At 41.3% G+C, this 18495-nt stretch overlaps 1 protein-coding gene across 1 annotated transcript in view; it reads right to left on the bottom strand.

The window, feature by feature from the left end:
* The window catches only part of SLC24A2 (solute carrier family 24 member 2), a 135473-nt gene that overhangs the window by 35988 nt on the left and 80990 nt on the right, over positions 1–18495 (bottom strand). The window contains 3 exon segments of the mRNA XM_072988874.2: positions 1845–1940; positions 10426–10453; positions 10456–10481. Coding sequence (XP_072844975.1) covers positions 1845–1940; positions 10426–10453; positions 10456–10481 — 150 coding nt within the window.

Here is an 18495-nt window from a genome sequence, read left to right as displayed (position 1 = left end):
TGACTCATGTGAGTCCCAATCCTTAATAAGGTAAGTCCTTCTGATGATCAGGGGAGAAGTCTTTCCTAGCATGAGCCTGACCAAGCTCAGTCTCATGAGTTGGCAGGATATAGAAGGCTGAAGGTGTTAACAGCGGGTCTGGTCGAGCCCACAGACACTTTGCTGCCGGAGCTGAGTTTGAGGGAGCACTGCACCTTTGCAACGTAGGTGGAGGCACAAAGCACTCCTTAGCCTGTGGCTCAGAACAATGCCAGGTGGAGTGGGGTGGCGGTGCTGGCAGAAAAGGCTCATACCTCCCATACCAAATGAAAGGAACTGGTCCTGCACAAACTTGTCAGTGTGATAAGATCCTCCTGAGGAAAATTACTTGGGTCTACCTGACAGCAGCAGGGTTCTTGGGTTGATTCCTATGAGTCCTTTCCCAATGAGCCTACAGTGGCGCCGGTAGCTGAGGTGGGACTGCAGGCTGCTGTGTGAACGAGCCCATTGATAAATGAGGGCTGTTTTGTGCTAAATTATCAGCCACCAGAGACAGGAATATCACTGACTAGTAGGGCTAGCAGTGGTAGCTGCAGCCCCCCCCTTTAAAGGCAAAGCAAGGGTTCCAAATGTTGCCAGAAAGCTCTTGCTTTAGCACCGAGCTGTCTCTGGAAATAGCAGCTGTGTGAACGAGCTGCTATTTCCATGATAAATGAAGGCTGTTTTACGCCAAACCACCAAAATGTGTTACCCCAGTGAGGAATATCACTGACAGGTGGGGCTGGCAGTGGGAGCTGCAGGGGGCCCTTTCTTTCCCCAAAGGCAAAGCCAAGGCTTACCATATGTTGCCAGGACATCTTCAGCCTCGGCACTCAGCTCCCTCCGGAATTAAGAGCTGTATGAACGAGCCCATGATGCAAGAGAGCTGTTCCACGCCAACCTCTCAAAGAGGCTTTTACCCCAGTCAGAAGAATCACTGACAAGCGGGGATGGCGACCGGAGCTGCAGGAGACCCTTTCTTTTTCCAAGGGCAGGGCTACAGATGCCCAACTCAATGGAGGTTTAACAGCTGTATGAATGATCCCTTTGATGCAAGAGGGCTGTTTCACGCCAACCTCCAAAGAGGCTTTACCCCAGTCAGGCGAATCACTGACAAGCGGGGATGGCAACCGGAGCTGCAGGGGGCCATTTCTTCTTCCAAGGGCAAGCTAGGGCTACTGGTGCCCAGCTCTCTGCAGAGTTAGCTCAGATGCTGTCCTCTTCTTTTTTGACACGAGGAGGAAGATTGCAAACAGGTGGATAGCTGTTGTTCTTGAGCCTGGGGGTAACCAGGTAAAAAAGACCTTATTTCTTTAAGAGAAAAGCCCTGAGGGCTCCAAAGCCAGCTTTGTAAAGCTTTTACACAGAATACCTAATGCCAGCTAGTGCTCTTCCCCCAGGCAGAAGAAACAACTTGTTAATGAAGAAAGAACAAGGAGAGGTCAAAGAAATGAAAGGAAAGGAATAGAATTGTTTTTTTTTTACTTGCGAAGTTCCGAACGATGCTGCTGCTACAGTGGTGGTCAAAAAAAGAACTGAGGCACTGGGTGCCAGGGGTGGAGTTATATAGCTGGTGTAGGGGAGGTCCTGGCACTAAGTGCTTAAAGCTGTGAAAGTTTCCGAAACTACTCTGCTTGAGCACAGATTAACCCATTAGTGTGTATTCACAGAGGCTACAAAGGAGAACCTTGATTTGGAAACACATAAAAATACAAATCAACGGGTGAGGTGGAAATGAGGCAAGCAGGTTGACTGCTATTAGTCTACAATATCTAAGGAAATCACCCTGAGGAAAACAGCAAACTTGTTTACATATTTCCACTTACCAGCATGATTAGCAGTTCCATTCCTTTTTTCACTATCTTCTACCTGGCATTTTTTGGCCATCTTATGAAGAATTGATGCCCTTTCTTTGAATTTCCCTGAAAGAAAACATCACTCTTGTTAAAGCACAGCCATTCTAGGCCATTGTAAGAGCTTTTAATTTCACATCATGAAAGCAACTCTCGAATTGGTCTTCTCAGTCACACTAGATGCTGTTCCAAGACCTCTATTCAGAGCATGTTACCATAATCTCTTGAGACTGAAGGATGCCTACTCAATAAAAGCATGTCATGTCAAGTTCTTCTAGGTCAGTGATGACAAACCTTTTTGAGCCTGAGTGCCCAAACTGCAACACAAAACCAACTTATTTATTTCAAACACTGCAATTAAACCTGAATACTGAGGCTTTAATTTAGAAAAAAAACAACTGCCCCTGCACTGCAAGGGTTAAATGCTTGGTTTCCCCCCCCCCCCCCCGGGCCAATATTAACAGAGAAATACTTACCGGTCCTCCACCTCTTGGGCTAGACCAGTAATGGCTGCCACTGAACCCCTCCGCTGATCCGGGAGGGCAGGTAAGTATTTCTTGATGGTGACTTATCACTTGTGTGCCCACAGAGAGGGCTCTGCATGCCAGCTGTGGCACATGTGCCATAGGTTTGGCATCGCTGTTCTAGGTAAAGCTGCAAGTAACAACTTAATCTGCCATATGCTTATACAGTGGTGCCTCGCATAGCGATCGCTCCGTTTAGCGACGAAATCGCTTTGCGATGAACATTTTGCAATCGCTTTGCGATGTCCCCTATGGGGTATTTTCACTTTGCGATGACCGATCATCACAAAGCGACCAATTTTGCACAGCTGATTGGCGGTTTCAAAATGGCCACTGGGAAAAAAACATGGCCGCCCGCTGTTCTCTGGGACAGATTCCTCGCTTAAGAGGCACCAGAAATGGCCGCGCTATGGAGGATCTTCACTGAACAGTGAGTTTTAAGCCCATAGGAACGCATTAATCACGTTTTAATGTGTTTCTATGGGCTTTTTTATTTTGCATTGTGACATTTTTGTTCAACAGAGATTTCACTGGAACAAATTAACATCCCAATGCGAGGCACCACTGTACAGAAAAAAGTCCCACTAAATATAATACATTACAGACTAAGAAACTGCGTCACCGTCAAACTTCAAAAAATAATGATACAGTTAGCTGTTGCCCACATAGCCATACATGTGAATTTCTTTCAGAGATCTGACCACTGACTGATAAGACAGAAATTCTCTTTGATCTTATAAGTGAGACAACCATGTGAACTCAGTATGTCTGCTTCAGTTTGTTTTCTCCATTTTGATACTGAAGAGTCACCAGGAATTGCCTGAGTGAACAGAGATACAGTGCCCTGGGGTTCAGGCCACAGCTGAAATTTAGCAGTGTAAATTACCCTGCGTAAGACTGAGGTGGTTTTTCTTAAATTAAATATTTCTGATTCCGATCCAAAGGTCCCAAGCTTCCCCTGGATCTATTTTTATTATAGGGTAGCCATAACGAAAATATAATGGTAGGCAAAAGACTCTGAAGCTCATCTGAGCTCTTGTGAGAAAAATGTTTTCCATTTTCCTTCTTGTCACATTTCTGAGTCATAGATTATGCCAAGTATTCACCTCTGATAAATCAAGGCTTGGACTTAGTAGTAATAATATCCTTTTGTGGTTTTCTGCAAAAAATTTTTTTGGAGAGCAGAGGATAGCTAGAGACAATGAAGAAATGCATACTGGAACTCAGAGAAACCACCTGCGAGATCAGAAAATGCAGATATCATATTGTGAAATACAGATATCCAACAGCCACCAATCCAATTTCCTTTTCTAGCTGGAAGGTGGAACATGCAGCCGTTCAAAAGAATTGCTGTTATTGTTTCAGAGTATTTTTTAAAAAAAGTTACACAAAATAGTGTATTTGGTGCACATGAAAATAAGAGCATTTATGAGAACAGAATTCAACAGATCACAGGGGAGGAAAACATAAAACTTCAATGAAAGAAAGCAATTAATGAACCATTAAGGAGGAAAGAAATGAAGGAAGGAACACTAATGATATATGGTCCAATCCAATGATATACAGTATTTATGCTGTGGAAAATTCAAAGCTGAGGGAGGGGCGGAGCGAGAGAGTGAGAGCAGAGGAATCCCCAGGGCTCTGGGAACCCCTGTGTAAACTCCAGGTTAGCAGACACCCCCCCCCCAGCAGTGGAAAGGGAGGCAAGTTCCACAGGAGAGTGGGCTTGCAGTGAGCAGAGCTGGAAAAACTCTGCTCACAAATCTGTCCCCTTTCTCAAAGCATCTGGCTCAGGAGACACCATGTCTGGTGAATTAGCCACCTAACTTTACCAAGGTGGAAAGTGTGTGAAGAAAATTTTCGCCTGACTACATGAACAGTGAGTAACTGGACTTTTATTGAGGATCAGCAAGCATAAATCAAATTCAAGCTGCTGACTTTAAAGTAGAGAAGAAATAAACAAAAGTGGCGAAGGAGCAATTATACAAGGGTTCCCATTTTTCCTAGCCTCAACAGTTTCCTTGTCCTTTAATACTTCAGTTAAAACATTCATCTCTGCTGCATCAAATACTTTTTCTATTGACTCTGGATTGTTAGTGTCTCCTCATGTTTTCAGTATTTTGCATATAAAATTCTTGCTGCTGTAGTTACATGTATGATCAAGTATCTTTTTTCTATTGAATCTGGTACTATATTCAAGAAAAACAGTTCAGGTTCATACAGAATGGGACAAGATAACATATTTTTGGATAAAATCTCACGGACTACTTTCCAAAAGCTTTTAATTTCCCTACAAGTCCACCACAAATGATAAAAACTACCTTTTTAATTTACATTTCCAACATTTTTAGAGGTATTCTGATATATTTTTGATAATTTTTCATATACTGTCTGTAGAACATCATATATACATTTTCTTTATGATTTTGTTAACTTAATATTGTTTTCCCATACTTGTGACCATGGCTCCAGGTTAATACTGTGGCCCATATTTTGGGCCCATTTTATCATACATTCTATCTATTTCATCTTGCATTTTTAATTCTAGTAAATAATTGTAAGTTTTAATTAGTTTTTCCTTTATATTCAGAAGTATCTTATTTAATGGTGTCTGTTCCTTACAAAAGCCTATTGAATTATCCCTTGTATACGAATCTCTTTGCGTTTTTGTCCACCAGTTGAGTATTATACCTTGTTCTTCTAATTCTTTCCTTGATTTCATACTTAAGTCCTATTTTAACAAATCCCTTTATCTCAGGAGTTTCCTCTTTTCCATTAATGTTGGTTGTGAGAATGCTTCCATTGGCAAGACCCATTCAGGACCTTTCTGGTAATTTTCCTGCCAAATTCAAAGCTTTCCTTATCATATGGTTCTTAAATTGTTTATGGTCTTTTGCTTTTTGATACTATAGGAAAGCATGCCACCCTAGGTTTAGATTGTGTCCTTCTAGTTTTTAGTACTCTGTCATTTTCTAAAACTATCCATTCCTTTATCCAAACTAGGGGTAATGGGAGAGTTTACATGAAAAGTTCCTGAACTACTTTGTCTCTCCTAAGATGTTGCTACAGTGCCATGGTTAAACCCTAGTGCTCCCAAAAGCCAAGAAGGTGTGTGATTAGCATACGAGGGATAGAAGGGGTGCATTATGCAAAGGAAACAGATAGGAAACCTGAATTTTGCTTTTCTCATGCAGGGCAATAACATTTCTGAGAACTGGTATAGAGAAGGTGGGGTAGGGGCATCCTTGAAGTTCATGGGGTAGCTTGTGACAATGGATTACTCTTGAAAATTATTTTCATAGTAACAAAGGATGCCCAAAGAAGAATAGGTTCTAAGTACAGTATGTATCATAGCTAAGTCCATGCATCACATAGATGAGATTGCTGTTCCTTCATCCTTCCATCCCCAGGAAACAAGGCCATGCTTCATTGTGCAATGCCCCTTGTCATTTCAAGCTATTTGGAAGTGAACCACCTTGTGGAACATGAGTGTGGCCGAAGGATTTTTCAGCTACAAGAACAGAAATTCATTTTTCCCTTAGCTGCTTTCAACAGCAAAATCCCATGTTGTATCAGCAAACCAGTGTTTTCCAAACATAAACTGCTCAGTCAAAACAGACACAGAGTCAGGCATGTTCTTTTCCTCCCAAAGGTAAAAGCAAAAATAACTGGAGGAGTCTTTGCAAGATGACCAGTTGAGGGGACAGGATCCAGTCATTCCCTCTCTCACACTGATTTCTGCTTCAGTCAAGTGCCCTTCTGATTGAAAACCCCGAGTGTAGTTGTATCTTTCATTCAGCTGTGGGTGGATGGGAAGAACAGTAAGAAAACTCATTTTTCATTTATAACTCAAGGACATTCCAGATGAGAATGACCATCATTTACAAGATAGCAAAAAACTCTTATGTGAGGTAGTTGCTGTTCCCATTTTTCCATTTCTGCATTTAAACTGTTCTGCCGTGGCTTGCCCTGAAAAGGCAAAAAATGTGGAGGAATATCGCAAAATAAGATTTGTCAGGATTTGCCGCTGCATAGAAATATTAATTTATTTGGGTCATAAATGTTTCAAAAGCCACTCTTCCCCATTTTTGTTTTCTCTGGAATACAGAGCAAGGCTACATTTGGAAAAAAAGGTAGACTTAGGCTAAACGGAAACATTATCTAATGCCATTCCTTAAGTTCTCACTCTTATGTTTTCACAACAAAGGGTGCAGGTGGATGAGCGACATCAGTGATCTCAGGGCCATTCCACTGCCACCTGCTTAACTTGGATTAAGTTCAACTTCAATTCTACAAAGATTTGCTGAAGAACCAGACAAAAGGCATCTCCCTGGCATTCTTTCTGTGGATCCCTCATGGCCCTCAAATGGTTAGCCCAAGCAAAAGAAAGTCTGGCCACGTCTGAGGCCTCTAGAGGCAGCAACTCACCTTTTAAATAAGTTGCAGTTCTCCAATACTAGTTAACATAAATCCCCCAGTTTTTCAAAACCAATTATGTATCTGGTCACTTGCAGGTTCCCCCCCCCCCCCCCATTTTTCATTTTTGTTTAATGGGCCATGCTGTACAGTTTTCTGGGGGAAGAAAATTGTCCCTCTGGACCTCTCCTTGTTTTCTACCATAACACTGCCTGCCTTAGTTTTCTGTCAGAAAGCAGTTATAAGGAGCACTCAAAAACTCGGGCCAGCATTTAGCTATCAAATGCTGTTTATTTTTTTTTATTACTTAGCAAAATGTAAGTAAGCATTTTGAAGGAAGGAAATTGTATTTCCTCACATTCATATTTGGATTAATGTTCAGAATGAAAACACTGAAATTATTGGGTAACCCTCTGAAGGGTGTAAAGTTAAGGTCAGGCAAGTCTTATTAGATAGGAGGCACACTTTGGCCCATAAACTTGCTAAAACCGCATCCAGGTACCACTGCCAGTCTTGTCAGAAGGGTAAAGGCATTCATCTTGCATAACCTATTTTAAAGTGAAAAATCAGCACCATCCATATTTGACAGCACAGAGGCAAATATGGCAGTGGAACATCAGGCATTGTCAACGTCAGGAGCATGCAGCCCACATGTGGCCAATCTGTGTGTGGCCCAGCTGTATGTTAAATGGACATCACAAACAGAATAACTGCATTTGAAGATAACACAGAAACTCCAAGTAGACAGACAAACAGTAAGACCCTGGTTTCCAAGATTACTAGAACACATTATTTCCACTTGAGTTATGTAACTGCAGTGGCTGGCATGACTGACAGTGTGTCTCAAGCTTCCTGGCTTTGTGGAGGTTTTTGCACATCCATTCATTTGCTCAGGAATGTGTATGCATTTGCTACAGGAGTCCACAGTGCTACAGAGAACCTTGGGGTCATATGGTAAGGTACACCTTTACTTTATCAAAGACGTTAGTCTAATCGTGGCTCTTACCATAACTTCAGGTGAATGAAAAGTGTGACAGACAATAACCAGCAACTTTCATAAGGTTCTCTATGCAGGGCTGGGTTTTTTTTTCCTAGTACATGTGACCTTCTGGTACCTCCTCATGCCAAAGGGTCCCTCTTCACATTTGTGAAAAACTGGATCATAAAGTTGCCTTGTGCCCTTTTGGTAATGTGCAGGCTATGGTGTCACATTTGAGGGGCCACTTGACACTCCTGTCCCTAATAACCCCCCTCTCTCTTGAAATTGGTCATTAGAGCACAAGGAGGGATTTTTTTTGAAAAGTGACCAGAAGTGAATATGATATTCCAGGTCCAGGGATAAGGCATGTGCACTCCTGAAACTCTGGACATTGCCCACCTCTATACAGGTGCTAATAGGGCAAACTATTTTTTTTAAATGAAGTTTATATGTCATTATGAAGCTCCTTATAGAAAAGCTTGGGGGAAAAACCATTTTGTTCAAATACAGCTCAAAAACTGCTGATTTAACTTAACTCACCCCAACAAGTTTTTGCCAGAATGCTTGGGACTTGTAAAGTGAGTCTATCTTTAGCCACTGCATAACTGTACACAACCATCCCTGCTGTCACATGACCAACGAGCAGGAATCAGGCAATCCTGGGCGCAAAGGATGCTGGGAGCCATAGTCTCATTGTCCCTTAAGCTCTAAAGCAGTGGTCCCCAACCTTGGGCCTCCAGATGTTCTTGGACTACAACTCCCAGAAGCCTACACCACCACCTCTTCTGGCCAGGATTTCTGGGAGTTGAAGTCCAAGAACATCTGGAGGCCCAAGGTTGAGGACCACTGCTCTAGAGGATGCCTCCCAACAAACCATGGCTCCCAGGAACCGCTGCAGCACACTTCTTTTAAACAATTAAAAACAGAAACCATAAGCCAGAGAAGGCAGCCAATGCTTAGAGCAGCTGCAATGGAGGTAAATAACCTGAAAGACATACTCTGGCTGTTGTGGGGGACAGGGGTGCTTGCACAAAACCTACAGGTCTGTAGATTTATTTTTCTGGGCTGCAACTCACAATTCTGTCTGGGGGTTGCAGTCGGAAAACACAAAAGAACTGAACATCCCTTGTGGCTTCCTTAGAGAATGAGCTAGATGTTACTGAGAGTTGTTCTACTGTGTACGGTGAGTCCAAGATGTTATTCTGTTGCTGTTTGTTTGCATTGCTTATTGATATGTCAATGTAAAACATTTTTCTCTTACTTTATTTTGTTCAGTAAACTCAGACTTCCTTTTCCTTAAATCAAAAGGAGGAAATTCCCCAATGAGGAAAAAAAAAGTTATGGTTGGTGCTATTCCCACCACAAAGACAAGGAAATTCTGAGTATAAATCATCCTCACTCAAAACTGGGATAGACTGGAGCACTTTTTTCCTATCAGCTTTTTCCAAATGCAAAAGTGACCTCTAAAGAGGAAACAAAATATCTGCTTACTTAGGACTCAGTCTATTAGACCAGCGGTCCACAACCTTTTTAGCCCCACGGACTGGCTGGGGAAGGCAGGGCACCCCCTGCGCTTGTGCGCATGTGCAATGGAGTGGGGGGTGCTCAGGGGGCACTCATGCACATGCGCAAAGGGCTGGGGGAGCGTTCATGTGGGCGCAGGCGCATGCAGGCTCAAATGGGCTGTGCAGGGGTGGGTCTGTCTCTGCGGCCTGGTCCGGCTCAGGCCACAGACTGGCACTAGGCTGCGGACCGGGGGTTGGGGACCTCTGTATTAGGCAGCAAGACCTCATTTGTCTTAATAAGGATGAGTTGTTCTGGACTAAAAAAAGATTATCTAACTATGGATAGAAAAGCTGCTGCTTCTACATAGTGACACTACTGAATTCCAATTCTTCATTCCAGCAGGAGATTTTTCTCTCTTTTGAGAACAGACGATGAACACTTCTGTTGAGTTACTGAAACTAGACCTTGGTTTTCATTTCTGGGAGAAAGATGTGGCATATTTTGCACAAAGAAATAAACAGTAAAGCCAGCGCAGTGTAGTGGATAGTTAACCAGACTAGGACTCAGGAGACCTGTGTTCAAACTGACATTCAGCCATGGGAACTCATTGTGCAAGGTGAGGCAAGGCAATGATAAACTACTCTTTGGATATCTCAGGTCTCAAAAATGCTAACAGGGTCACTGTAAATGGGAAGAGGCTTGTGGACAGAGAACAACAACAAAAGTTCTAATATTCCAACATATGTGTTTGCAAAATCAAAATGTCAGAGACAAAATGTTTGATTAACAATTCTTCTGAAGTCTTAATGTTGATAACCATAAACACATTTAATTGAGGAATTAATTTTTTAAAATATGTACTATATGTTATGTATATATTAATACATGGTCCAAATATGTGCTATAAAAACACCACCTGTATTTGCATTATGATATTAAAGGAAAAACAGCAAATGCAAAGTAAAAAAATTAAGAGGTGTTTATAAAAATGTTAAGAAGTATTGCAGCACATCACACGATGCCAGTGAGTCATGCAGAGAGGAATGGAAAAGGACTCAAAAAGGAAAAAGTAATGACACTTTCAAAAAAGTTTTAAAACGCTGACACAAAATTCTAAAATATTTCTTACCTTCTTTAGTCATTGTGTCATAATACAGTATTTTAGTTTTCCATATGATCCAAGCTCTACAACATCACAGTAAAAGACACAGAGATAAGGATCCAGCAGACACTGAAAATAATTTACATGCTTTCACATTGTAATACAGTTCACAGGAATGATCTTTCTGCGGAGTACACAAACATAGTTTGTCGAAATGGCACATGTATTTTTTTCCTACAAGAGAGGCTCTTATGATAGAGACAAACAGTGTAATTCTTTAAGCTGCATATTACAATAAGCTGTAGCAGGAAAATGAGTTTTATGTCTTGTCTCTGTGAAATGACAACACAACTCCAGTAAAATTTACATCCAGGGATCATGTAGGCAGGTACGGAATGGTGGTTCCTTCCCACATCAATGTTCTTTGATCATAAAAAGGAATGTTTGTGCAGCTGGGAACCACAACACTAGCCCACTAATATTCTGACTTACAAAAGCCTAATTCTAACATGGCATGAGCACTGTATCAACAACATGATACAACTGCCTCCCTTACAGCTCTCAGAGACAATGAAAACTTGTTCCAGGAAATCTCAACCTTCCCAAGTAGGTTTTTTTAAAATGTATGATTAAATGGCAATAGGGAAGGGGAGTTCCCCTCCCACTTGATTGCACTGGATGCCACTATTCTGCCTGTGAAAGGCTGGTACCAGATCCCAGCTATATAATGGGCTAGATCAAGACTTTCTTCTCCCTCTTTCAGGAGACTCCATGGCTGCTGAAACCTGCTCTGGGAAATCCTCTACTATAGTTTTGTGGTGTGCTGAAGGCCTGTGAGAGGGATGGGAAGAAAGTGCTGCTAATGTAACATTAGATTTATGCCTTTATGGATGTTCAATTTTGTGTTTTTGCAATTCTTCACAATATTCAGTTTCACTGCAGTTAGCAGATTTGATATCATAGATTAAACGTTTTATTTATTATTTACTGTTGCTATATTAAAATATATTTATTTCTACTCAATTGTCATTTATTTATTGTAAAAACTATAATAGAAATATGAACAAGCATATTTTAAAGAAAATGTAATCCAGACAACTGCATTCCATGCTTGAAATTATGTTGTTTTGTCATCTCAGTCTGATTTCTGAAGCCTGGTTCAGAAAGAGGTAAGAGCTTTCTCGCAAAAGCAATTAAAGCATAATGATTCTAGCACATCCATCTGGCCTACAAATGGCCTGGGAGCACAATATTTTTGTTCCAGATAATACGGGTATTGAAATGCAAAACCTCCCTTTTGAAAATAATTTCCACAATGCAGTTCAGTTATAAGCTACGCTTTTAAAAAAAATTGAGAATAAGGACTGAGGCAAAGAAAATATCTGTGTTGAAGAGTTTCATCTACTTGTCAAACAAAAGGAAAAGCCACTGTAAAATAAAATAATATCCTGTAATACATTGAAACTAATACATTGAAACTATATGGGAAATAAAACTCTCTAAATGCAATTTCAAACTTTATCCCAAACTGCTATTGAGATTCTATTCACACTTTTGTTCTGAATGATTAAAAAAATACTCATGAGAAACGTTGAGATGCAAAGCAGTAAGAAATTAAGACTTTTTTTTGCATTCTGACTTACCCATCACTAAGTTCCAATATTCCTTCAGTAACATTTTTCTGAGCATTTATCAGTGACTAACAAAATTGAAGATTAACACATTAATAACTAAATAATAGAATTGTAGATGTTATCCTCCCCCTTTTAATGGAACCAGTTGAAATTATAAAAACACTCAAATTGCTTTTCATCTACTTTGTTAGTGGCTCTTGCCTGTTCTCTTCTAAAAACATGCTTATTTCAGGCATATTTTCATATCACTCTTTTTTTTTTTTTTTTGGAAAATCTGTCACAATTTTCTGCAAACCACCGAAGAGCTGAAAAATCTGATTCTTTCACAAAAGGAAATGTAGCTTGCCTGTGTTTTCCTGTATTTGCAAGAATGACCACTCAGTTTAAGAACAACCAGCCCTTGCTTTCTGTCCTGTATTCATATTGTTGACATAGCTTTTGCTGCAGCACCATGGTCAAAGAAACACAGGCCTACAAAGCTTCTTCAGAAGACAAACAGTGAAGGAAAGGACGGCTTGTGATATATATTTTTTAAGTTTTTCAGAAATTTTTTGTGGAAGGACAGGAAAGCAATTGTTCAAGCCTGAATATAATCTTAGTGTTAAAAAAAATCCACAGCTCCCAACATTTGTACTGGTATGTTTAGTTTAGCGAAGAGAAGACTGAGGGGAGACATGATAGCAGTCTTCCGATATCTGAAGGATTGCCACAGGTAAGAGGGCATCGATTTATTCTCCATTGCAGCTGAGAGTAGGGCAAGAACCAATGGGTGGAAACTCTTCAGAGGAAGATCCAACCTGGAAATAAGGAGGAATTTCCTAATAGTGAGAACCATTAAGCAGTGGAAGTTCTTGCCTCCCAATGTTGTGGGTGCCCCATCGCTGGAGGTTTTCAAGAAAAGATTGGACAGCCATCTGTCCGGGATGGTATGAGGTCTCCTGCCTTGGGCTTGGGGTTGGACTAGACAACCTCCAATGTCCCTATGATTCTATTCTATGATACTGTGTGATTGATGCCCTGAGAGATTGTGAGGGCATGATCAGTTAAGAGCCTACAAGAGTCATCCAACTATTTTATATGCTTTATCAGCCTGTTACTGTAGGTGCATTTGCATGAATGCAGTTCAGTTACTCACTTATCTACTCAATTTGAGTAAATAATCAAATTCATGTTAGAATCTGCATCATGGTATGGGCTGACTGTTCAGCGGCTGTGTAGTGACAGGCAACTATACCCTGAAATATATGCAGCATATAAGAATGACTGCATTCTGATGTGTGCCGCACTCTGAGTGGTGATGGAGTAAGAAGGTTTAATGGAACACAGTTCTTTCATACTGAAGACCAGCGTACCTCAAACTGCCTCTGCTTACATGACAACATCCTGGGGGTGCAGAAGTATCCTTAGTTGTTTCAAGCTAATAATCCTTGGAATTAGGGTTTATGCTCAATGCTGCTTATCCCTAATCTAGGGAAATGGGAAAGTCTTGACAAGTGGAAAAGGAAGATACTGGCTGAAATGTGTAATAACTCGCAACTAGAGAGGAGTTGATTCACTGAATGCCTCTTCATTCATTTGCCCTCCTTTAGTTGTGGCATTACTAAATTCTAGTTACTATCCAAAAGAGGCATAATAATAGAAAAGGAGAAGAAAGGCATATGCAAATAATGAATTAGAAGAAAAATAATATTTGTAAAGAATGAAATCAGTATTGTTTGTTTGTTCAGTCGTTTAGTCGTGTCTGACTCTTCGTGACCCCATGGACCAGAGCACGCCAGGCCCTCCTATCTTCCACCGCCTCCCGGAGTTGTGTCAAATTCATGTTGGTTGCTTCGATGACACTGTCCAACCATCTCATCCTCGGTCGTCCCCTTCTCCTCTTGCCTTGACACTTTCCCAACATCAAAGTCTTTTTTAAGGAGTCTTCTCTTCTCATGAGATGGCCAAAGTACTGGAGCCTCAGCTTCAGGATCTGTCCTTCCAATGAGCACTCGGAGTTGATTTCCTTTAGAATTGATAGGTTTGTTCTCTTTGCAGTCCAGGGAACTCTCAAGAGTCTCCTCCAGCACCACAATTCAAAGGCATCAATTCTTCGGCGGTCAGCTTTCTTTATGGTCCAGCTCTCACTTCCATACAACACTACAGGAAAAACCATAGCTTTGACTATTCGGACTTTTGTTGGCAAGGTGATGTCTCTGCTTTTTAAGATGCTATCAAGGTTTGTCATTGCTTTCCTCCCAAGAAGCAGGCGTCTTTTAATTTCGGGGCTGCTGTCTCCATCTGCAGTGATCATGGAGCCCAAGAAAGTAAAATCTGTCACTGCCTCCATATCTTCCCCTTCTATTTCCCAGGAGGTGATGGGACCAGTGGCCATGATCTTAGTTTTTTTGATGTTGAGTTTCAGACCGTTTTTTGCACTCTCGTCTTTCACCCTCATTACAAGGTTCTTTAGTTCCTCCTCACTTTCCGCCATCAGAGTGGTATCATCTGCATATTGGAGGTTGTTGATATTTCTTCCGGCAATCTTAATTCCAGTTTGGGATTCCTCCAGTCCAGCCTTCCGCATGATGTAATCTGCATATAAGTTAAATAAGCAGGGTGACAATATACAGCCTTGTCATACTCCTTTCCCAATTTTGAACCAATCCGTTGTTCCATATCCAGTTCTAACTGTTGCTTCCTGTCCCACATATAGGTTTCTCAGGAGATGGATAAGGTGGTCAGGCACACCCATTTCTTTTAGGACTTGCCATAGTTTGCTGTGGTCCACACAGTCAAAGGCTTTTGCATAGTCAATGAAGCAGAAGTAGATGTTTTTCTGGAACTCTCTGGCTTTCTCCATAATCCAGCGCATGTTGGCAATTTGGTCTCGAGTTCCTCTGCCCCTTCGGAATCCCGCTTGTACTTCTGGGAGTTCTCAGTTCACATACTGCTGAAGCCTACCTTGTATGATTTTGAGCATAACCTTGCTGGCGTGTGAGATGAGTGCAATTGTCCGGTAGTTGGAGCATTCTTTGGCACTGCCCTTCTTTGGTACTGGGATGTAGACTGATCTTTTCCAGTCCTCTGGCCACTGTTGAGTTTTCCAAACTTGTTGGCATATTGAATGTAGCACCTTAACAGCATCATCCTTTAGGATTTTAAATAGTTCGACTGGAATGCCATCACCTCCACTGGCCTTGTTAGCCAGGCTTTCTAAGGCCCAGCTAACAACAAGGCCAGTGGAGGTGATGGCATTCCAGTCGAACTATTTAAAATCAGTATAACTAATGATATATGGTGGTGGGGAGAAGCAGAAGATCATACCCTGGAATCTGTGGTGATTTCAAATGGACAGAAGGAAAATTTGAAACAATACTTCGGAGATTACAAGGGAAATATTTAATAGGTATCAAATTGCCAGTATTATTTCTCAGCCAGGTTCTACAAATCTGACAGACAGAATGTGGGAGGGAGCATGGTTCAGGTGAGCATAGATAACTCTAATAAAAAACAACAACATTAAGACGATATAACCTTAACCCACTGGAACTGCTACTAATTGAAAATACACATAAACAATATCATCAGTTCAAGGCTAAGGGTGACATCCTTAATAAACCTGACTGAAATTGATGATGCCACAGATATGAGTCCACGTCCTCAAACTATGCAGAAATTGAATTAGATCCAGACTTATCCCTCTGTGAACTGAAAGAGAATACAATCCAAGAGAAACCACCAACCAGAGGCAGGAAGTGGAGAAGGGATTTTCCCCTTCCTCTTTTTTCCTACAGTAACCAGTGCCATTTCCATCACTGTTGAGAAGGACCCCTGGGGGAGCCAGGCATCTTTATCAAGATCTGAAAAAAGGACATTCCACTTAGTGTCATGGTGCTAAAGGCTTTGCTCTAGATTATGGAAAAGCAGACCTGAGGAACATGTCACACCTCCCAGGAAGTCCTCTCAAGATTATAAGTTATGTAAATTCTCGGAAGCCCATGATTCATCATAGCTGACATTGTCCCAGTAAAGAGTTAATCTCAGAATGAAATCAGACAATCAGTGACAAGCATCTCCAAATTCATCTCAGTATCTGATTTTTAAGTAGTTTCCCTTGTTGCAATTATTCCAGGCAACTCTAAAACTTGTTATTCTCTACAAAGTCATTTCTACATCTTCTAGGTTCCACATAAAAAACATAAAATCTAGAAGTATTAAAAATTTTATCTTCTGAATGGCAAATCTATTATTAAAATGGAAAGTCAGGGAGAAACTATCTCTTGACAGTGAAGTAACAAATTAAAACCTGCAAATATTCTCTCGATTTTACTTCAGAGTTGGAAATGTTGCTAAATTATCCCAAAGCATGTAACAATAAAAGCTTCCTTCTTATTCTAACATAAAAATTCTCATGTACAAAGTGTCCTTTTCTCTGTGTAAATCAGTACCATCTCTGCCACTAGAGTATCATTTATTTCTAATATATACCCGACAGAAGCTGGGAATTCAATCTTCAGTCATTTTGAGCTTTCAACCAGAAAGCTATGGCTTGAGAATTCTCTGATGAAAAGAATAATGGATGAGGATTATATCCCCCACACGCTCTGTCATGATAAGGTATCAACTGACCTACCAAATGTGCTACCTCAGCTTGAAGGAATGTACAGTGGTGCCTCGCACAGCAAGGTAAAAAAATGTTCCGGATTAACCCTCGCTGTGTGAAACATCGCTCAACGGAAAGTAAAAAGCCATTGGAACGCATTAAACAGCGTTTAATGCGTTCCAATTCGGCCGAATACTCACCGTTGTGCGATGTTCCTCTATGGCCAGCAGCCATTTTCGCGCCCTCCCCTCGCTGAACGAGGGCGCGAAAACGCTGCACGCGGCCATTTTGGGGTGCGCGGCGGCCATTTTGGACCCGCCTAACAGCTGATGGGCGGGTCGCAAAGCGAAGGTCGGTAAGCGAACCGCTTACCGCCCTTCGCTCTGTGATTTTCCCCCTATCTAGGTGCCGTTTTGCGATCGCATTTGCGATCGCGAAAAGGGCATCGTTGCGCGGATTCGTCGCTCTACGGAGCGACCGTTGCGCGAGGCACCACTGTACCCTGTTTCCCCGAAAATAAGACCTAACCTGAAAATAAGCCCTAGTATGATTTTCAGCATGCTCGTAATATAAGCCAACCCCCAAAATAAGCCCCAGTTAAGGGAAACCCCACCCTCCACCATTGTGCAGCAACCAGAAGATGACATGACTGTAAAATGAAACATCCCCTGAAAATAAGCCCTAATGTGTTTTTGGAGCAAAAATTAATATAAGACCCTGTCTTATTTTCGGGGAAACATGGTACAGTATTTCCAACTGGTTTCCCCCTCTTCCCACTCCACCTGTATTTTCAGTAGTAGTTCAAGGACAAAAACAGATATCCCACTTCTCCTTTGTGTAATTGATAGGAAAAGCTAAGGCAGAAGGGTGTGAGGTTTCTTCCTGAAAAACGGATCAATTTGCAAGTACCTGAAGTCATAGCTTCCTGCAATAGGTATATCTCTATCCAAAAGAAGCTCTACAGTGTCATTAGGTGAAAGGACAAGCTTTCAGAAGCCAACACTGTGGAATAGGTCCAACAAAAAACAGCTGAAGAGAAACCTGTAGTTGCTCCTGAGAATTTCAATTACATTTATAAAAATGATAAGCCACATTCCCGGCTTATTCTGTATCATTGTAAACAAACAGCAGGCTGGTTTGCTTCCCACTTTGTGTATTGAGATAGAACTACTCAGAAAGGGATGGCTTGTGTGATATCCAAAGCCAGCATCCTGGCTTACTGGTCTCAAACTTGATCACAAGCCAACTTTAAAAAAAAATGTTTGTTATTACCTTACAAAAATAAAGGTTTACTGTTGGGTGACGTGTTTGGGAGCAATAACTTAAGGATCCTGGGTTTGAATGTAAAATAAATTACTGTCTCATCTCTACCTTTATTTGTTCGCACAAAGGGGGAAGAAACAGACTATATCCACCAGCACACAACCAAATGTTATGCATGTGTATACATGTGTTTGTCTTGTAAGATATCTTAAATACTGTAGTGGCAGAAATCTTGTTGCTTAGTATAATAAATTTCAAGTACAATAGACTCAGTGAATCAACAGAATTTACAGATGAGCTGGTTCACCAAACCCCACTGATTCAACAGGCCTACTGTGGCTGTAACTTACTACACTAAGCAAGAGAATTTCAGCCAGTAAGAGCTAGAATGGTGAAACTTTGCACAGACACTACTGAAGTCCCAGCTGAAGTAAGTGGGTGAGTTTTAGATCATGCTATATGGGGCAGGGAGGAATTCTCAGAGTTGCAGCCTCGTGCTGGAATCCTTAGACCAAAAACCATGACATTTTGCAGAAATACTATTGACTTCCCAGGCTAAATAACTGGGTAATTCAGATCCCAAATGGTTGTGCTGTCAAGTGAGGTTGTTCTGGG

The sequence above is a fragment of the Pogona vitticeps genome, chromosome 2 (genome assembly GCF_051106095.1).
Source record: "Pogona vitticeps strain Pit_001003342236 chromosome 2, PviZW2.1, whole genome shotgun sequence".
NCBI lineage: Eukaryota > Metazoa > Chordata > Lepidosauria > Squamata > Agamidae > Pogona > Pogona vitticeps.
Note: the sequence above shows the minus strand (reverse complement) of the source record. Positions and strands in the feature narration are given on the sequence as shown.